The sequence below is a fragment of the Cygnus olor genome, chromosome 5 (genome assembly GCF_009769625.2).
Source record: "Cygnus olor isolate bCygOlo1 chromosome 5, bCygOlo1.pri.v2, whole genome shotgun sequence".
Taxonomy (NCBI): domain Eukaryota; kingdom Metazoa; phylum Chordata; class Aves; order Anseriformes; family Anatidae; genus Cygnus; species Cygnus olor.
Genome location: NC_049173.1, coordinates 30218748 through 30238096, shown reverse-complemented (window position 1 = coordinate 30238096; position 19349 = coordinate 30218748). Strand labels below are relative to the sequence as shown.

At 72.0% G+C, this 19349-nt stretch overlaps 4 protein-coding genes and 3 non-coding genes across 7 annotated transcripts; 3 read left to right on the top strand and 4 right to left on the bottom strand.

The window, feature by feature from the left end:
* The first annotated feature begins 90 nt into the window (after nt 1-90).
* MRPL16 (mitochondrial ribosomal protein L16) lies at nt 91-1622 on the top strand. The gene is given in 6 exon segments (XM_040559227.1): nt 91-230; nt 638-700; nt 789-937; nt 1099-1127; nt 1129-1318; nt 1321-1622. Coding segments are annotated over 6 exon segments (738 nt in total). The 5' UTR covers nt 91-187; the 3' UTR covers nt 1585-1622.
* A 59-nt stretch (nt 1623-1681) lies between these two features.
* On the bottom strand, nt 1682-6175 carry STX3 (syntaxin 3). Its single transcript, XM_040559228.1, is given in 13 exon segments — nt 1682-2128; nt 2234-2332; nt 3270-3380; nt 3633-3767; nt 3844-3917; nt 4043-4121; nt 4123-4153; nt 4826-4898; nt 4985-5059; nt 5175-5274; nt 5357-5384; nt 5386-5435; nt 6131-6175. Coding segments are annotated over 12 exon segments (864 nt in total). The 5' UTR covers nt 6161-6175; the 3' UTR covers nt 1682-2128; nt 2234-2254.
* A 1087-nt stretch (nt 6176-7262) lies between these two features.
* On the top strand, nt 7263-13062 carry PATL1 (PAT1 homolog 1, processing body mRNA decay factor). Its single transcript, XM_040559017.1, has 17 exons — nt 7263-7335; nt 7466-7577; nt 7702-7991; nt 8744-8938; nt 9021-9122; nt 9229-9318; nt 9474-9688; nt 9762-9851; nt 10021-10204; nt 10421-10544; nt 10665-10762; nt 10845-10904; nt 10984-11132; nt 11345-11504; nt 11883-12038; nt 12171-12262; nt 12467-13062. The coding sequence occupies exons 1-17, from the start codon at nt 7321-7323 to the stop codon at nt 12618-12620; spliced, it is 2286 nt and encodes a 761-aa protein (XP_040414951.1). The 5' UTR covers nt 7263-7320; the 3' UTR covers nt 12621-13062.
* A 507-nt stretch (nt 13063-13569) lies between these two features.
* On the top strand, nt 13570-18203 carry LOC121071058 (oxysterol binding protein). The gene is made up of 14 exons (XM_040559018.1): nt 13570-13730; nt 14026-14234; nt 14314-14561; nt 14636-14834; nt 15150-15252; nt 15325-15379; nt 15500-15631; nt 15711-15956; nt 16028-16148; nt 16244-16347; nt 16453-16548; nt 16650-16831; nt 16905-17125; nt 17197-18203. The coding sequence occupies exons 2-14, from the start codon at nt 14039-14041 to the stop codon at nt 17337-17339; spliced, it is 2046 nt and encodes a 681-aa protein (XP_040414952.1). The 5' UTR covers nt 13570-13730; nt 14026-14038; the 3' UTR covers nt 17340-18203.
* Nucleotides 18204-18351: 148 nt separating this feature from the next.
* TRNAK-UUU lies at nt 18352-18424 on the bottom strand. Its single transcript has one exon. It is a non-coding gene; the product is annotated as a tRNA-Lys (tRNA).
* Nucleotides 18425-18851: 427 nt separating this feature from the next.
* On the bottom strand, nt 18852-18934 carry TRNAL-UAA. Its single transcript has one exon. It is a non-coding gene; the product is annotated as a tRNA-Leu (tRNA).
* Nucleotides 18935-19222: 288 nt separating this feature from the next.
* TRNAV-UAC lies at nt 19223-19295 on the bottom strand. Its single transcript has one exon. It is a non-coding gene; the product is annotated as a tRNA-Val (tRNA).
* Between the last annotated feature and the right edge of the window lie 54 nt (nt 19296-19349).

Here is a 19349-nt window from a genome sequence, read left to right as displayed (position 1 = left end):
CACCGGGGGCGGCTGCGGGGGGGGAGGGGGGAGGGGGATGGGAACCGAGCGCTCCCGGAACCCAAGTTCCGCGGCGCGGTTCCCGCGTGCGCCGAGCAGGGAAAGGGGACGGACCGGCGGAAGTGCGCCCCGCCGGGCGGCCCGGGGGAAGGACCCGGATGGCGGCGCCCTGAGGGCACTTCCGGCTATGGGGTGGTGGCGGCTGGCACGGCCGGCGGCGGCCGGCGGAGGTCGGGGGGGGACGGGGGGGAACCGGGAGGGGACCGGGAGGACCGGGGGGAGACTGGGAGGGACCGGGGGGGACCGGGGGGGACCGGGAGGGACCGGAGGGGGACCAGGGGGGAGACTGGGAGGGGACGGGGGGGACCGGGAGGGACCGGAGGGGACCAGGGGGGAGGCTGGGGGGGTACCGAGAGGGACCGGGGGGTTGGGGGGGAACCGGGAGGGGGCGGGGGGGGCCGGGAGGGACCGGGGGGGGCCGGGGAGGAAGCGGAAGGGAGCCGGGGGGACCGGAGGGGGCCGGGAGGGGGGACCGGGGGAGGCTGTGGGGGGCCGGGGGGGCACTCCCGGGACTGCCGGGACGCGCGGCCCCCCCCCGGTGCCCCCGGTGCCCGCCCTGACCCCGCTGTGCGCGCAGGTGCCGGCGGCGCCGCTCCCCGTGCGGGCCTCAGGAGCTGGGCGATGCCCCCCGACTACAGCGGTAAGGGCAGGCGGGGGGCGGGGGGCGGCGGCGGGGCCCGGTGCCCGGTGCCGGCCCGGGCGTAGCGGTGAGCCCCGTGTCCTGGCAGGCGTGACGTTCCCCGAGAGGACGAAGCTGAAGTTCATGGAGAAGGTGCCGGCCGTGCCCAAAGCGCAGCGGGAGCCGCGGCGGCTGCGTGACATCCGCGGCCCTCGCGGGGACGCCACCGAGCTGACGCATGGGCAGTACGGGATCCTGGTGAGCGGGACGGAAGGCTGGGGCAGTCCTCGCGTCCCCACGGGGCCGGCAGCCGGGGGACGGCGGCGTGAGACCGCTGCCCCTCGAAGCAGGGGGAAGGCGGGGGGCACCGGCACGACCCGGCCCCCGGCGGCTGCCCCTCAGCCCGTGCCCTCCCGCAGGCGCTGGGGGGCGGCTACCTGCACTGGGGCACTTCGAGATGATCCGCTGACCATCGGGCGCTGCATGGACCCCAAGACCATGTTCGCCGTCTGGCGCGTGCCGGCCCCCCACAAGGCGGTGACGCGGAAGAGCCTGGGCCACCGCATGGGGGGCGGCAAGGGCCCCATCGACCACTACGTGACGGCGGTGAAGAGCGGGCGGCTGTGTGGTGGAGGTGGGCGGGGCGCTGCGAGTTTGAGGAGGTGAAGCCCTTCCTCACGCAGGTGGCCAGGAAGCTGCCCTTCCCCGCCGTCCCCGTCAGCCGCGACAGCCTGCAGCAGATGCGGCGGGAGGAGGAGGAGAGGAGGCTCAACAACCAGAACCCCTGGACCTTCGAGCGCGTCGTCACCGCCAACATGCTGGGCATGCGCAAGTACCTCAGCCCCCGCGACCTGGAGCTGAAGGGACGCTACTGGGGCAAATACTTCCTGAAGCACAGGGTGTAGGCAGCGGGCAGGGCCGGGAATAAACCCTTCTTTGAGAACGTGCGTCTGCCGCTATGGTTTCTGGAGGCGCAGACGTGGGGATGGGACACCGGGAGGTGACCGATGCATCTCCCCCAGACAGCACCCCGGGGCAGAGCGTGGGTGATCTCTTTATTCAGAAGGAGGGGGCCCGGTGCGGGTGCGGCACGTCTGGAGAGTGGCGACACGGAGGGATCGCCGCAGGCGAGCTCCAAGCGAGAGGAGAGCCTCCTCCTCCGACACCGGGCGAGGCTGAGCCCTCCGTGCGCTGCCCCGGGGAGGAGCACAGCTCCTCCGGCCGCTCCGTGCCGGTGAGGAGGGAGCTGCTCTGCGCAGGACCCCGGATCGAGGGCAGGAAGCAGGGGGGGCTTTGGGGCACGCGCTCGGCGGCGGGAGGGAGCGGGAGCAGGGCAGGCGACCTGCGCTCCTCCGGGCTGCAGCGGAACGACGTCCTTGGGGCTTGGCAGGGCGGGTCCCGGGGCTGGAGCCGCGGGCAGGATCATCCGGGCAGGAGGGGGAAGGCCACCTGCCAAGGGGGAGCAGGGGAGGTGGCCGCCCCTATCCCTCCGCGGCGTCCCCGCCCGGGGAGGGTGTCACCGCCACCCCCCCGGCCCCGCGGGCGCCCCGTCACCTGCAGGCAGCGGACGGGGCTTCAGGCGAAGATGCTCCCGATGCTGGCAGCCAAGATGACGGCGAGGATAACGCAGCAGATCATGATCATGATCTTCTTCTGCGTGGGGAGAGAGCGGCGGTGAGGCTGGGACGCGAGCGGCACGGGGAGGGGGGCGAGGGATGGGCTGGGAAGGCAGCGGGGCAGGTGGGAGCGGCGCCGGTGTCCCCGGGAGGGGCGGCCACGCGCCAGCGTGGGGAGCGGGACGTGTCCCCGCGTCGGCCGCTGTCACTGCTCGTTCCTCTGGGGCCCCTCGCTCCCGCTGCCAAGAGGCAGGTTGGCAGGAGGTGGTTTATCAGCACCGGCAAAGGGAATCGTCGAGCCCTGGCCCCTTCCCCCGGGGGACACGGGGATGGTCCAGGGGAAGACGGGTGGTCCGGGGGGGAGCGGGGACGGCCCGGGGGGAGCGCTCCAGCGGCGGCAGAGGGAGGAGGTCGAGGGGGCAGGCGTGGGTCCAGGAGCAACGCGGAGAGGAGGGAGCGGAGCCGGGAGGGTCCGCAGGGAGACGTCAGCGCTGGGACGGTTGGGAGCGTCTAGAGGAGGGGAAGGCGGAGGCGTCAGCTCCGACACAGAGGCACGGGGGCGAGGGGCTGCGGAGCCAAGCGCAGAGACGAAACCCAGCCCCCGAGCACCGCAGGGCCCCAGCATCGCAGACCCGAGCACCTGGCAGCGCCCGGTGACCCAGCCCCAGAGGCAGCAGCGGGAACCGAAGCACCGCAGAGGCACAGCCCGGCACGGGGGCGCACAGCCCCCCGCCGACACCGGAGCAGCGAGAGCCCCCTGGCTCTGCCTGCCCCCGGCTACTTACGGGCGGCAGCGCCGGCCCGGGGGCTACTTCTTGTTCAGCCCCACCGCGAGCCCGATGACGAGGGCAACTGTCCCCAGCGAGACCACCACAAAGGGGTGCAGAGGGGCGTAGCGGGTGCCCTGGGGATGCTGGGGCTGCCGGGGGTGGGTGGGGACACTGGGGGGCGCCGGGGCCGTCGCTCTGTCTCACCCTCCTGGCCTCGCTTTGGTACTTCACGGCCTTTTTGGTGTCGGCCACGGCGCGCTCCACGAAGCCCACGGACTGGTCCATGTTGTTCTCTATGCGGTCAATCATGGCTCCCTACGGGGCGGGGGGGCAGCGGAAGGAAGGGGGGGAAGCACGCGGCGGCTCCTCGCATTGCTGGGGGGGCACAGGACGCGCTCCCAGGTGGAGGGGGACGCTGCGCTGCGGGGCGCCCCCTCCCCGGGGACTCACGCAGGGGTCCCTGTGTCCCCATCCTGTCCCGTGCCCAGGTCCCCGTCCCCGTCCTGTCCCGCCCGTGGGTCCCTGCCCGTCCCCCCCCGCCATCCCCCGCCCGTCCCAGCGCCGTGCCTGGTTCTCCACCAGCATGGCGATGTCGACGAACATGTCGTGCAGCTCCTTGATGCTGCTCTCCAGCCGCACGATGTCCTTGTGCCGCCCCTCGATCTCGCTCAGCGCCTGCTTCGAGATCTGCGAGTCCACGATCTGCGGGGGGGTTTGGGGGGTGGGGGGGTCAGCGGGGGCGGGCCGGGCCCCGTGCCCCCCGTGCCCCCGGGCTCACCCCCGCGGTGAAGATGGCGGGGTTCCCGCTCTCCAGCATCTCCTCCAGCTCCTCGTCCGTCGTGTTCTTGCCGGCTGCGCGGGGTCAGGGCCACCACAGGCTCCGCCCACGCCACCAAAAGGGGGCGGGGCGTGTGGGATAGGCCCCGCCCAGTTTTTTGGGGGGGAGCGGGGCCTGCGGCGGGGGAGGGGGCACGCACTGATCTCCAGCTGGCGCTGGATCCGGCCCTTGCTGCGCTCCCGGAAATCGACCTGCGCCTCGTTGTACTTGGTCATCACGGTCGACGAATTTCCGAGACAGGACCGAGTTGCTGGGGACGGGACGTCGGGGTGGGGACGTCGGGACGGGGACAACCGAGGGCATGGCGTGTCCCACCCCAGGGGACGGGGATGGGGACACTGGGAGGGGGCGTGGAGATGGGGACGCCTCGGGCACGGTGCCTCCCAGCCTCAGGGGGCAGGAACAAGAATTAGGGACAGGGGTGGGGACGTTGGGATGGGGACGCTGGAATAGGGACACTCCAGGTGTGGCCAGGACCAAGAGTTCAGGATGGGGACGTTGGAATGGGGACATTGGGATGGGTAGAGCCTGGGCACGGCATGTCCCACCCCAGGGAACGTGACTGAATGCTGGGGACGGGGACGGGGACATCGGGATGGGAACGTTGGGATGGGGACGCCCTGGGCACAGCATGTCCCAGCCTCAGGGGGCAGGACCAAGAGCTGGGAATGGGGACACCGGGACGGGGAAATCGGGATGGGGACACCCTGGCCATGGCACGTCCCAGCCACGGGGGACAGGACCATGGACAGGGGCACGAGGCTGGGGACACCCATGGGCACCAGGGACAGGAATGAGACGCGGATCCGGGGACACCCAGGCAAAGCATGTCCCCAGCCCCCGGGGGACAGGAATGAGAGGTGGGTCCGCTGACTGGGGGGTGACGTCCCACCCCCGGGGGACAGGGACGGTGCCGCCGGGCCTCACCTGGGACTTGCGTATGCGCAGGTCGGCGGAGGAGCGCTCCTCGTCCTGCTCGATGTTCCTCTCCATGCCTGCCAGCAGCGAGACCCCCCCCACACCCGTCAGGGCACCGTGCGCCCCCCCGGGGGACGCCCGGGCCGGGGACGTGGCCGCTCACTCTTCAGCTTGTTCCGCACGCTGTTGGCCATCTTCTTGATGTCGGCCGTGAGCTGCTCCAGCTCGTCTTTGGTCTCTGCGGGGACAGCAGGCCCTGAGCCGCCAGGGAGAGGGCACAGGGAGGGCCCCCCCCGGCCCTGTTTGGGGGTTTGCGGGGGGGGGACACACACGCATGGGGCCCCCACGCTCACTCTGCTCAGGGATGGGGGCCGAGAGGATGACGCTGTAGAGCTTCTTGGCCTCCTCCACGTTCTCCGAGATCTTGTCGATGTTCTGCCGGGTCTCCTCGATCTGGGGGGGGTGAAGAGGGGGGTGTCAGGAGGCAGCCCCCCCCCCAAGGCCTCCTCACGCCGGCCCCCCGCCCGCCCCGCACCTCGGCGAAGAACTCGTCATGAAAGCCGTGTTGTCGACGCGATCTCCAGCTCGTCGGCATCGTCCTCCGCATCCTGCTTCTGCGGGGGGCGCCGGGGGGACGCTCAGGGGACCCCGGGGGACACCCCAAGGCGGGTCGGGGACGCGGGGAGGGGACACGGGGGACCCCGAACAGCGAGGGGAGAGGGGAGGGGGCGGCCAGCTGCCATCTGTGCAGGGCAGAGCGGGGCTCACATCTGGCCGGGGGAATTAACGGGTTGCTGGGCTGGGGCACGGCGAGGGGACGGGGACGTGGATGGGGACGGGGCGCCCCGTACGGGGCTCTACGGCCCCGGCCTCCACCGGGGGCTCCCCGAGGAGCCCTTCTCGCCACCCCCCCCGGCGCTGTCCCCGCTGGGGTAAAAATAACGTTAATCCCCCCGCGCCCTCCCCAGCCCCTGATCCCGGGCGCTGGCTCCGTAATCCCCGCTAAATCCCGGCCCCACGGGGGGGGGGGGGGGGGGTAGGTGCTGCGCGCCGTGGGGCTGGGCGGGCGCCCCCAGACCCCCGACACGGACGGAGCGTGGGCCGTGGGACCCCACTCGCGCCCCGCACCCGCTCGGGAACCGGGGGCTCAGCCCCACGCACCCCCCCCCTCCCCCCCTGCGCCCCGCCGTGGGGGCAGCGCGCGCCCGTCCGGGGGAACGCCCCCCCCGCCCCCCGTTCCCCCCCCCCCCCCGCGCGTCGCCCCGCGCCCACGCGTGTCCCCCCGGCACGTCCCCGCGGGGTCGCCCACCGCCCGCAGCTGCTCCAGCCGGTCCTTCATGGTGCCCGCCTGCCGCCGCCCCGCATCGGCCCCGCCGCCCCCCGGCCCCGGCCCCGCGCTAATCCCCGCTGACGGGCACGGCGGCGGCGCCCGGGGCAGGGACGAGGCGGAGCCGCCCCCACCCGCGCCCGGGGGGTGGCCCCGCGACGTGGCGCGGGCACGCGGGGGGTGAAGCCAGGGCGCCGGGACCGAGGGGGGCCGGCAGTCCACGGGGGCGGGGGGGGGGGGGGGGGGACACGGCGCCGCGTGGGGAGCGGGGGGACACGGCTGGGGACAGGGACACGGCTGGGGGGACACGTCCAGGGGGCACGGCTGGGGACGGGGACACGTCCAGGGGTCGGGGACACGGCTGCGTATGGGGACATCGCCCAGGGGGTGCGGCTGGGGGTCACTGGTCCGCAGCAGTGACACCAGTGGGGGACACGGCTGTGGGTGAGGGACGCGTCCAGGGGACGTGGCTGGGGCAGGGGACACGTCCATGGGACAGCGCCACGCCCAGGGGATGGGGCCACGGCTGCGTATGGGGACACGTCCAGGGGACGCGGCTGGGGACCGGGACACGGCCGGGGGTCGCTGGTGGGCAGGGGTGACACGAGTGGGGGGACACTCCAGGGCACACGTCCAGGGGACGCAGCTGGGGGGGACGCGCCCAGGAGGATGGGGCCACGGCTGCGTATGGGGACACGTCCAGGGACGCGGCTGGGGACCGGGACACGGCGGGGGGGCGCTGGTGGGCAGGGGTGACACCAGCGGGGGACACGGCTGGGGACGGGGACGCGTCCACGGGGCCGGGGCTGTGCGGCCAGAGCTGGGCTGCGGGGCGGGGATGGGGTCACGGCGGGGAGAGCGTGGCCGGCAGGGGGCGCGGCGGGGGCGGCAGCGCGGGTGGTGCCCCCGTACGCCCCCAGCCGGCGGGGAGAAAAGCGGCGGCGGGCCGCCTTTAAGAGCAGCCCCGCGGGGGCGCGCTCCTTTAAGGCTTCCCTGGGGGAGGGGGGGGGGGGGTTCCCCGCTACCGGGCCGCCTGCGCACGCGCCCGCGGCTGGTGACGTCATGGCGCGTGCGCCCGCGGCGGCGCATGCGCGGCGGGGCCGGAGCGGGCCGCGCGGAGCCTGCGGGCGGGGGGCGCCGCCGCCGCCGCCGCCGCCGCCGCCGCCGCCGCCATGTTCCGGTACCCGGTGAGCGGGGCGGGCGGGGAGCGGCGCGGCGGGGCCGGGGCGGGCGGCGGGGCCGGGGCCGGTGGGCCCGGTCCGGGTCCCGGCGCGGGTGCCGGTGCCAGCGCGCTGACCGGTGCCGCCGCCGCCGCAGTCCCCGGAGGAGTGCCCGCTGGACGAGGAGGAGGACGGGTTCCAGGCGCTGGGCGAGGAGGACGAGGACATCGACCAGTTCAACGATGACACCTTCGGGGCCGGGGCCGTCGGTGAGCGCTCGCCCCCCCCCCGCCCCGCTCCCCCCCGCCCCCCCCCCCCGGTTTCCCCCCCCGGCAGCCGCTCACCGGCGCCCCGTTCCCCCCCCCCCCCCCGTTCCCCGTTCCTCCCGCGCAGACGACGACTGGCAGGAGGCCCACGAGCGGCTGGCCGAGCTGGAGGACAGGCCGCTGGGCGCGGGGCAGCGGGCCGTGCCGGGCGGCGAGGACGCGGAGCTGCTGGGCGAGCCCGAGGACACGCTGGCGGAGCGGCTGACGCGGCTGGTCATCGACAGCGAGCTGGAGGACCCGGCCATCATGCGGGCCGTGCACACCAGGGCCCCCGGCGCGCAGCCCGCGCCGCTCAACGCCGGCATCTGGGACGGCCCCGCCGTGCTGCGGCGCATCCGGGGGCCGCTGCTCGCTCAGGTACGGCGGGGCGGGCCCCTCCCCGGCGGGGCTTTGCCGCCTGCTCTGGGGGCAGAGCTGCTGGAGAACGCTCAGAGAAGGGTTGCGAGGATGGGGAAGGGTGTGGAGGGGAAGACGCGTGAGGAGCGGCTGAGGTCCCTCGGTTTGTTCAGCGCAGAGCAGAGCAGGCTGAGGGGAGGCCTCATGGTGGCCTGCAGCTCCCTCACGAGGGGAGTGGAGGGGCAGGCGCTGAGCTCTGCTCTCTGGGGACGGCGACAGGACCCAAGGGAATGGCATGGAGCTGGGACAGGGGAGGGTCAGGCTGGGTGTTAGGGAAAGGTTCTTTACCGGGAGGGTGGTTGGGCACTGGGACAGGCTCCCCAGGGACGTGGTCACAGCACCGAGCCTGCCGGAGTTCACAGAGCATTTGGACAATGCTCCCAGAGAAACGATTGGTCGCCAGTGGCGTCAGTGCTCAAGGTTTAGAAACGTTGGTTTCTCGAGGCACTGGTTTTCTTGGTCGTCAGTGAAGTAAGAGCTGGGGTTTTAAGTGCTGCGTGGCCAGCCCCCTCCCTGCTTTCCGGGAATGCTGGCTGTGGCATGGGGGTCTCTGACACCGGGGAAGCATGCTGGGACGTGGAGGAGCTCTGCGCCCCATCGTGCTTCCCCAGTGCCAAAAAGCCTGTGCAGATGTGGCGGCGACTTGCCACCACGTTCAGCCCTGGGGCTCTTATCTCGGGGGGGGGGGGGGTTTCCTCCGTTTCCGCTCGCAGGAGATGCCGTCGGTGTCCGTGCTGGACTACGCTCTGCCCCAGAGACCCCCGCAGGCTCGGGAGGAAGAGAGGGACCCCTCTGAGCGGGCGCTGCCCCGCCGCTCGTCCTCCCCTGTCATCGGCAGCCCCCCGGTGCGAGCGGTCCCCATCGGCACCCCTCCCAAGCAGGCTGCCGTGCCCAGTTTCAACCAGCAGGTACCGCCCTGAGAGCCGGTGGCGGCTGGGGGCTGCTGTGTGAGGAGCCAGCAGCTGAAGCGCGCTGTCTCCCTGCTCCTAGATCCTGTGCCCGAAGCCAGTCCACATCCGGGCCAGCATGCAGCAGCGCTACCCCGCTCCCTACGGCGAGAGGATGTCCCCCAACCAGCTCTGCAACGTACCGGTACTGGGACGCCCCTCGCTCCTCGCTGCGGCTGTTCCGAGCACCCTGGCCGCGTCGCCGTGCCAGGGCTGTGACAGGCGGCCCCGCTCCCTTCTTTTCCCCCCAGAACTCCTCCCTGCTGGGCCACCCGTTCCCCCACAGCGTCTCTCCCGTCCTCACCCACCTGCAGAGAGCGCAGCTGCTCGGAGGAGCCCAGGTATCGCCCTGCTCGTTTCCCCCTTCTGGCCCCCCGGCGGGCGTCTTGTCTTCCTCTTCGCAGCTCCACAGGAGCCAGCCCCGTGCTGGCCACGGCCACCCAGCCCTTGCCTTTCCCCCCCCCCGGGCTGATTCGTGCTCTCTCCGCTCCTCCAGGCCGGCCGAATGTCTCCCAGCCAGTTCGCCCGGGTCTCAGGCCTCGTCGGGAGCCCGCTGCCCTCCGTCAATCCCAAGCTGCTGCAGGGCAGAGTGGGGCAGATGATGTCTCCAGCCGGCGGCTTTCGTGCCTTCTTTGGGGCTGCCCCTGCTCCGCCGCCCCCATCGCAGCCGCAGCCCCCGCCGGGCCCCGCATCCCACCTGCAGGGCTTGAGGTAGGCGCCGCGCCCCCCTCCCCGGGGCCACGCGCCCGCCCCGTGCTCACCCTGAGTCCTCGGCTCCCCGCAGGCCCCAGCCGCAGATGTTCCGGCCGGACACGACCCACCTGCACCCCCAGCACCGCCGGCTCCTGCACCAGCGGCAGCAGCAGAACCGAAAGTGAGCAGCGGGTGGGCAGGAGCACGGGGAGAGGGGCTGCCCGGCACGGGGGGGGCATCCCCCCCCCTGCTCCGGGGGGCCCGTGCTGCCGGGGCTAGCCTGTGCACCGCTCTCTGTCCCTTCCTGTAGCTCCTGTGTGCTCACGGGTGCCCTTCTTGCCTCCTGCCAGCCAGCACCGCAGCCTCAACGGCTCGGTGGGGGACCGAGGGGGCCACCGGGGCAGCCACCAGGAGCAGGCACGCAAAGACCCCTACGCCAACCTCATGCTGCAGCGGGAGAAGGACTGGGTGTCCAAGATCCAGATGATGCAGCTGCAGAGCACTGACCCCTACCTGGACGACTATTACTACCAGGTACCGGCGAGGCGAGCGTTAGGGGAGGGCGGGGGAGTCGTCCTTCGCCTGGAGAAAGGGGGGGGCTGAGGGGCGACCTCGAGCTCCTCGAGGAGGACGCGAGCGTCTCCCCGTGTCCCGGGAGGAGGACGGAGCACAGGCTGGGGAGGCCACGCGTTGCCTCGCTCCTCGCCAGCTGCGTTTCTGGGGTCCCAACCCCTCCTCTCCCCACCTCAGAACTACTTCCAGAAGCTGGAAAAGTTGGCGGCAGCTGAGGAAGTCCACGGGGACGGTCCCAAGAAGGAACGCACTAAACTCATCACCCCTCAGGTGGCGAAGCTGGAGCACGCCTACAAACCAGGTCAGTGCTTCCTTCTCCGGGCACCCCAGCTCTGCGGGGAGGGGGAGCGGCTCCTCCCGGGGCCGGAGGCGAAGCGGGTGCCGTGGTGCTGACGCCCCCGCGTCCCTCCTGCCCCTGCAGTGCAGTTCGAGGGCTCGCTCGGGAAGCTGACGGTGTCCAGCGTGAACAACCCGCGGAAGATGATCGACGCGGTGGTGACCTCTCGCGGCGAGGATGACGTGAGTCCTGCCCCTTCCCGCCGCTGAGGTGGCCCCGCGGTGGGAGCCGCCGCGCGCTGACCTGCTCCGTCCCTCCCGGCAGGAGACGAAGGAGAAGCAGGTCCGGGACAAGAGGCGCCAGACGCTCGTCACCATCGAGAAGGTGAGCTGCACGTCCTGCCTCCCCGCGGGGCTGCTTCCCCTCAGCCCCTGCCCCGTGTCGATCGCCGTCTCTCCTGCAGACGTACAGCCTCCTCCTGGACGTGGAGGACTACGAGCGACGCTACCTCCTGAGCCTGGAAGGCGAGCGGCCGGCCCTGATGGGCGAGAGGAAGCAGAAGATCTGCGATATGTACGACAATCTGAGGGGGAAGGCGCCCGGGCAGGAGAGGTGAGCGGACCTGGAGGCTGCAGCCCGTGGGCGCTCGCAGCAGCTGATGCTGCTTCCCGTCACGCAGGCAGGATGGACACGGGGGCGTCACTGCTCGCCCCGTCCCCGCTTTTGGATGCGGGTGTTTCCCGGCACGTTGGGGTGCCCCTGGGAACCCCCCGGGAGCGCTCCAGCGCCCCGCTGAGTCAGCTCCTTCCTCCCCTCTGCGGCAGGCCGAGCGACGACCACTTCATGCAGATCATGTGCATCCGGAAAGGAAAGCGCCTGGTGGCCCGCATCCTCCCCTTCCTGTCACCCGAGCAAGCGGCCGACGTCCTCATGGCGACGGCCAGGAACCTGCCCTTCCTCATCAAGAAGGACGCTCAGGACGAGGTGACTGCGCCCCGTGGCTGGGAGGGTTCCCCTCCTTTGGCCCCCGCCCCGACGCACCCCGAGCTGGGTCTCCTCTCCAGCACCACGTGCGCCGGGGGTGCCCGTCCTCCGGGTCCACGCCTCTGCTTCGTCGGGTGACGGCAGCGGCCTCCCCTTCTGGGCGAGAGCTTAGACAGCGCGAAAACAGAGGCAGCTGCGAAATAAACCGCGGCTCGTTTGGAGAACGGGGGGGGGGGGTGGATTAAGAAGGGAAACCACCAGCCTAAATTAAAAGCGGGCCCGGGCAGCTGTAGGGATACGGGGGGGGGGGCGCTGTCAGCACGCAGGGGGAGCGTGCGGGGCCGGAGGGGCCTCTGACCGCTCTGCCGCTGCCTGCAGGTGCTGCCCTGCCTGCTGAGGCCCTTCTCGCACGTCCTCTACCACCTCCCCCTGGGGACGGTCACCAGCCTCGTGCAGCAGCTCACCAACCTACCTCAGAGCGCAACCGCGCCGGCGCCCACCAACCTGCACCTCGCTGCTGTGCTCCAGAACAAGGTGCGCCTCCCCGCCCGCCCGGGGGGGGCGAGCAGCCGCGGGAGCAGGGCTGGGGGCCTCGCCGCAGCCGCCTCCCGCCCCGCTGCGCTGCGCTGCCACCCCCAAAATCCAGCCCGGTGCCTCTCCCCGCAGTTCGGCCTGTCCCTGCTCTACCTGGTGCTGAGCCGCGGCGAGGAGCTGCAGAGTTCAGACGCGAGCACGGAGCTGATGCAGGACAACCCCTGGTGAGAGCCGGCAGGGAACCGGGTGGTCCCGGGGGCGGGTTGGCTGCGGGTTCCGCCGCAGCGCCGGGGGAAGCGGGGGTGCCGCAGGCGCGAGGCGGAGGGCGGCGGCAGCGCCGCGCCCGCTCGGCCCCCGGCACCGGGGCTCCCCGGCGCGCCCCCCCCCCCCCCCCGCGAGCGCTCGGTTTCGGCGCCGTGTCCCCGCAGGACGGAGCTGATGCTGCTGGCGACCCGGGAGCTCCTGCGCATCCCGGCGGCGGCCCTGGCCAAGCCGGTGCCCCCCCCCTCCAACCTGCTCGCCCTCTTCTCTCGCTACGTCGACCGGCAGAAGCTCAACCTGCTGGAGACAAAGCTGCAGTGAGCGGGGACGCAGCGGCCGGGACCGGGGCCCCCGCCCCGCCGCCCGCCCCCTCCTCCTCCTCCTCCCGGCGCCAGCTTAACGCCCGCCACCCGGTAGGAGCCCCCCCGCGGCTCCTCGGCACCGGGGCGGGGCGGGGCGGGCCGGGCGGCTCCCCCGGTGCCCCCGCGCCGCCTCCGCACCGGGCGGGGAGCCCCCGGCCGCCCCCGCGCCTCTTTGCACACTCGCCTCGTCTTCCCCGCCGCCGCCGCCGCCCCCTCTCGCCCCCCCCTTCCCCCCCCCGGTGCGCGCGGCTCGTACCGGCAGGCGGAGCGTTTGCACAGCCGGGGCCCCGCGGCCGCCCCGCTGCCCGCCGCCAGGCGCGGGGCCCTGCCGGTTGCGCCCCGGTACCGTTTGTAACTTTCCATTTTTATAGGGATGTAAATAAAGAGCGTTGCGTACTGCCGCCTGCCCGCCCCTGCGCCTCCTCCCCTACCCCCCCCCCCCCTGCTCCGCCCGGCACCGGCACCGGCCCCGGCCCCGCCGTCCCCCGGGGTCGCGGCCCGGGGCGGGGCCGCCGCGGCCAATCCGCGCGCGCGCGCCGACGTCACCGCCGCGCGGCCGCCTTCGCCGCTCCTCATTGGCGCGCCGCGGAGACGTGCGTGCGGCGCCGCCAATGGGCGCACGGGGCGTGGGGGGGGGCGGGCGCGCCGCCCCGGGACGGCCAATGGGAGGCGCGGGGCGGCCCGCGGGGCCCAATGGGCGGCGGGGGGCGGGGCGGGTGACGGCGGCGCGGCGGGCGGGGCGCGGCGGGGCGGCGGCGGCGGCCATGGCGGAGCTGCGCGGGGCGGGCGCGGGCCCCGGCGCGGCGGCGGCGGCGCTGCCCGGCCCCATGGCGCTGCCCGCGGCGCCCGGCGCGGCCCCGGCGCTGCCCTCACCGGCGGCGGGCGGCTCGGGCGGCGGCTCGGGCGCCGGCGCGGCCCCGGGAGCGGCGGCGGCGGGGAGCGGCGGCGGCGGCGGCTCCGGTGTGGGCGGCTCGGCGCGGGAGGGCTGGCTGTTCAAGTGGACCAACTACATCAAGGGCTACCAGCGGCGGTGGTTCGTGCTCAGCAACGGGCTGCTCAGCTACTACCGGTACGGCACGGCGCGGCCCCCCCCCCCCCCCCCCCCACCCCCCCCGCGCCCCGCCCCGCCCCGCCCCGCCCCGCTCCCGCTCCCGCTGACCTTGGCCCGGCGCCGCCGCGCCCGCGGGGAACGGAGCCGCCCGCGGGTCTCGGCGCCCGGCTCTGCCAGCGGCCCCGTTCCGCCCCCCGCCGCCCCTCCCCCGCCGCCCGGTGACGTGGCGGGGCCGCCCCGAGGCTCGCGGCCTGGCCCCGCTCACGGCCCCGTTACCGGGCACCCCCCCACCACCACCACCCCTCCCGCGCAGCTCCAAGGCGGAGATGCGGCACACGTGCCGCGGCACCATCAACCTGGCCACGGCCAACATCACGGTGGAGGACTCGTGCAACTTCGTCATCTCCAACGGCGGCGCCCAGACCTACCACCTGAAGGCCAGCTCCGAGGTGGAGCGGCAGCGCTGGGTCACGGCGCTGGAGCTGGCCAAGGCCAAAGCCGTCAAGATGCTGGAGGAGTCAGGTACCGGCGCCCCGCGCTCCCCCCCACCGCACCGGTCCCGCCGCCGCCGGCTCGCGCTAACGGCCCGTCCCGCCGGTAGACGACTCCGGCGACGAGTCCGTGTCGCAGACGGACAAGACGGAGCTGCAGAGCACGCTGCGCACCCTGTCGAGCAAGGTGGAGGACCTGAGCACCTGCAACGACCTGATCGCCAAGCACGGCACGGCCCTGCAGCGCTCCCTCAGCGAGCTGGAGACCCTCCGGCTGCCCGCCGAGAGCACCGAGAAGATCAAGCAGGTGAACGAGCGGGCCACGCTCTTTCGCATCACCTCCAACGCCATGATCAACGTGAGTCCGGTGCCGGGCGCGGGGGGGACGGCCCCGCTCCTCTCCCCACCGCGCTGACGGGGCGCTGCCCGCAGGCCTGCCGGGACTTTCTGATGCTGGCCCAGACCCATAGCAAGAAGTGGCAGAAGTCGCTGCAGCACGAGCGGGACCAGCGCATCCGTCTGGAGGAGACGCTGGAGCAGCTGGCCAAGCAGCACAACCACCTGGAGAGGGCTTTCCGCGGCGCCACCGTCCTGCCCGCTGGCGCTGCTGGGTCTGGTGGCTCGGCCAAAGGTACCCCGAGTGCCCGCGTCTCGTCCCGGGGCCGGCTGGGGGGGGCGAGGTGTCGTGGGGCAGGAGGGGAGGGGAAGCCAAGAGCGGAGTGCTCTGCATAACGCGGCGCTGTCAGCCTGTCCCCGAGCCTGACGCCGCTGTCCCTAAGCGGCAGGTTTGCTTGGTGTCCACCATGCGACTGAGGGGCCTTGCAGCCAGGTGGTTGTTGCCATATCATGCTGAGCCCAGTGGTGACAGGGATCCTCCGGAGCCCCCCGTCCCCTGCTGGGCCGGGGTGAGCCCAGGCACACGGCCTGTCTCCGTCCCCTTGCCCAGATCCCTGCTGCCCTGCAAAAGGAGACCTGAGCGACGAGGACGAGGAGAACGAGTTCTTCGACGCCCCGGAGAACATCGCTGCGCTGGAGACCATGGGCCACAAGTGAGTGCCTGGGGGTCCCGCTGGGGAGGGCAGGGGCAAACCCGGCCCTGACGCTGCCTCTGCTCCCCTCAGGCGCACCGGCAGCAACATCAGCGGCACCAGCAGCGACATCAGCCTGGACGAGCAGGTAGGGCGGCCGCTTTCCGCCCGCGTCGCAACCGAAGCTGATCTGGGGGTGGCTCCGGGACGGGGATGGGTCAGGGGGGGTCGCAGTGGCTTTGTGGCATTGCTGGTCTCCTCCCCTCAGTACAAGCACCAGGTAGAAGACACCAAGAAGGAGAAGAGAACCCGCATCCCCTACAAGCCCAACTACAGCCTCAACCTCTGGAGCATCATGAAGAACTGCATCGGGAAGGAGCTGTCCAAAATCCCCATGCCGGTGAGCGGGGACGCAGACGGGATCTGGTCGGTGAACGCCGCGTGCCCTGGGCCCCCCCTCACCTCTCGCTCTCCTCCAGGTGAACTTCAACGAGCCCCTGTCCATGCTGCAGCGCCTGACCGAGGACCTGGAGTACCACGAGCTGCTCGACCGGGCGGCCAAGTGCGAGAGCTCTCTGGAGCAGCTGTGCTACGTGGCCGCCTTCACCGTCTCCTCCTACTCCACCACCGTCTTCCGCACCAGCAAGCCCTTCAACCCGCTCCTGGGGGAGACCTTTGAGCTGGACCGCCTGGAGGAGAACGGCTACCGCTCCCTCTGCGAGCAGGTACCGCGGCCCTGCTCCGCGGGCCACCCGCTGGGGTGGCGCAGCCAGGCTGACCGCCCCGTCCCCACTAGGTGAGCCACCACCCGCCGGCCGCCGCGCACCACGCCGACTCCAAGCACGGCTGGACGCTGCGCCAGGAAATCAAGATCACCAGCAAGTTCCGGGGCAAATATCTCTCCATCATGCCTCTGGGTGAGCGCATGGCTGCGCGGGCTGGGGGCCGTTGCTCCCCCAAGAGAGACCGGTGGGCTCGAGGGGACTGATCGAGCGCTGCTCTCCCTCCGCAGGCACCATTCACTGCGTCTTCCACGCTTCCGGCAACCACTACACGTGGAAAAAAGTCACCACCACCGTGCACAACATCATCGTGGGCAAGCTCTGGATAGACCAGGTGGGTGCCAGTGCCACGTGTGGAGGTGTTGGGCCCCGTGCCTCAGTTTCTCCTGTCACCGGGGAAAAGATGCACAGGCTGAACCTGACCTTCTTTCCCCTGCAGTCGGGTGAAATCGAGATCGTCAATCACAAGACGGGCGACAAGTGCAACCTCAAGTTCGTTCCTTACAGCTACTTCTCGCGGGACGTGGCCAGGAAGGTAGGGCGCGGGGTGGCCGGGCACACGGCACGTCCCGGTGCGGCACCGCTCTGCCTGGGGCGCCGGGGTCACCGGGTGGGACGCGTTCCTTGTCCTGGCAGGTCACCGGGGAGGTGACAGACCCCACGGGGAAGGTGCATTTCCTCCTGCTGGGCACCTGGGACGAGAAGATGGACTGCTACAAGGTGGCACCGGGCAGCGGGGAGAACGGGGCAGAGGCACGGCAGCGGGCGCACGAGGCCGAGGACAGCCGGGTGCTGCTGTGGAAGAGGAACCCCCTGCCGTGAGTGCAGGCGCGGGGCTCGGGTGGGGGCTTGGAGCCCTGCAGCGGGACTGAGCCCTCCCTCCCGGCGCAGGAAGTACGCGGAGAACATGTACTACTTCTCGGAGCTGGCGCTGACGCTCAACGCCCCCGAGAGCGGCACGGCGCCCACCGACAGCCGCCGGCGCCCCGACCAGCGCCTGATGGAGAACGGCCGCTGGGACGAGGCCAACGCCGAGAAGCAGCGGCTGGAGGAGAAGCAGCGCCTCTCCCGCAAGAGGCGCGAGGCCGAGGCCGCCAGGGCCACCGAGGACGGTAAGGAGCGGGCTGGGGGGGGCCCCGAGCCCCCCATCCCCGCGGCGCTGACCTCCTCTCCGTGCCCCCAGGCACCCCCTACGACCCCTACAAGCCGCTGTGGTTCGAGCGCAAGAAGGACCCCGTCACCCAGGAGCTGGCACACGTCTACAGGGGCGGCTACTGGGAGAGCAAAGAGAAGCAGGACTGGACCCAGTGCCCGGACATTTTCTGAGGGCTGGGAGGAGCAGCAGGGCCAAGGCCGTGGGGCTGCCTGGCGAGCACCTTTGGCAGCCTGCGCCCGTCCGTCTGTCCGTCCGTCTGTCTCACTGCCCGCCCGCTGCGAGCGCCGGCCGCGCTCACCCGCCGGGGTTGCCTTAGCCCATCCACATTGACCTTGATGCTGGGGAGCGGGAGCCAGCCCGGCCCCCCCCCCCAGCCCCGGGGGCTCCCCCGTCACCCCCCATGCGCGCGCTCGTCCCTGGACCCCCGGCGCAGGAGCGGCAGTGCCCCGGGCGGCTCCCGGGGATGGGGACGCGGCCCCCCTGGGGTGGGCACAGCGGGGTGAGCCCGAGGCTGGCCTTGGTCTCTTCTCCCCCTCCCCTCATTTTTCATCTCTCCTTCGCCCCCAGGCATTTGGGTGCTCTTGGGAGCGGGGGTCCGGCCTCACTCACCCTGCGCGGGCACCCCCGCCGTGCCCGCAGCCTGTTCCATAGGTGTACATTATATATATGTAGAGACCTACCGGGGGCCCCGGTCCCCCCCCTCCTTGCTCGTACCCTGGGGTGGGCACCCCACCTGCCCCCCCCCCCCGGTGTGCCCCCTTGCGGTGCCTTCCTCTCGGGGCGAGGGGCCCGGCTTCTGCCCCCCACACTCCACACTACAGCAGCCCAGAGATGTGCTGGGGGCAGGGGGGGGCGGCGCGGGGGTCTCTGTAGGAGCTGAGCTGCCCCCCCCACTGGGGGCCTGGGGGTGGCAAGCAGCGGCACTCCATGCAGCAGAGAGAGCGGGGGGTGTATGATGCCTTTTTTTTTTTTTTTTTCCCCTCTCCTCCCCCCTCTCCAGGAAAACAACTAAATTAAAATCTGTGAATGCCCCAGCCTGGCTGCGTGTGCTGTGTTTGGGGGGGCGGGGGGGGTATCCCCACGCTGTGGGTGCCCTGGGGGAGCTGCTTCCCCCCGGGGACTTGGAAGTGGTGCGGAGAGGTGGGATGGGACATGGGGACCCCAGCCCCAAAAGGGAGGCAGCGCCCGAGCAGGGACTTGAACCCTGGGCCCTCAGATTAAAAGTCTGCTGCTCTACCGACTGAGCTACCCGGGCAGCTCCTTGGGGGCTGTGGGGGCAGGGGGGGGCACAATATCTCCCACCTTCCTCCTTGCTGCTTGTTCTGAGGGTCTGTTCATGTTCTCCAGACATTCCCCCCCATTCTGGGGGGTCTCTGGGAGCAGGAGTCCCACCAAGGATCCCAGGAACAGGGCAGTTGGGGTCCCTTGGAGTAATTTAGAGTTCTTAGGGCACTTTGGAGTTGCTTGGGGGCAATTTGGGGTCCCCTAGGGCAGTTCAGGGTTCCTAGAGGTAATTTCGGGTCCCTAGAGCGGTTGGGGGTTCCCTGCGGCAGTCTGCAGTCGCCTGGGGGCAATTTGCGGTCCCTCGGGCTTTTTGGGGTCCCTGGGGCAGTTTGGGGTTCCCTGGGGCAATCCGCAGTCCCTTGGGGCAATTTGGGGTCCCCTGACTCCAACAAAACATCTACCAGAAGTGGGGTTCGAACCCACGCGGACACACGTCCATTGGATCTTAAGTCCAACGCCTTCACCACTCGGCCATCCTGGTGCTGCCCCTGCTGCTCCCCCCGGGCTCTCGGTCGGGTCCCCGCGGGTGGGGGTCTGGGGGGGCTCAGCCGGCCGTCCCTGTGGTGTGTAGCACTGCTCACGTCTGCTTTACGTGCAGAAGGGCCTGGCTTTGAGCCCCAGCACAGCCGGCTTCTTGTTTTCTCCCACGGGGATAAGGGCACGTTGCGTGGGCTCCCCAACACCCCCCCGGCGGTGACACCATGTCCCAACCCCTCTTGGCACAAAGGGGCCGAGGGGAAAAGGGCACACAAAAAAAATCCTCCGGGGGTGGCTCCGCTGGGGCTCGAACCCAGGTCCTTCTGCGTGTAAAGCAGACGTGATCACCGCTACACCATGGAGCCGGTGCTGGGGGGGGGGGGGGGGGGGGTCCCTGACCCACTCCCCAGGGCTGGGGG

Bases quoted from the DNA above. Each gene is read 5' to 3' on its own strand.
- PATL1 (XM_040559017.1), top strand. The intron at 8,939-9,020 runs GTACCGCCCTGA...CCCTGCTCCTAG, and splicing joins TGCCCAGTTTCAACCAGCAG to ATCCTGTGCCCGAAGCCAGT. The intron at 12,263-12,466 runs GTGAGAGCCGGC...GTGTCCCCGCAG, and splicing joins CTGATGCAGGACAACCCCTG to GACGGAGCTGATGCTGCTGG.
- LOC121071058 (XM_040559018.1), top strand. From the start codon at position 14,039: ATGCGGCACACGTGCCGCGGCACCATCAACCTGGCCACGGCCAACATC. The intron at 14,562-14,635 runs GTGAGTCCGGTG...CGCTGCCCGCAG, and splicing joins CCTCCAACGCCATGATCAAC to GCCTGCCGGGACTTTCTGAT. The intron at 15,380-15,499 runs GTAGGGCGGCCG...TCCTCCCCTCAG, and splicing joins ACATCAGCCTGGACGAGCAG to TACAAGCACCAGGTAGAAGA.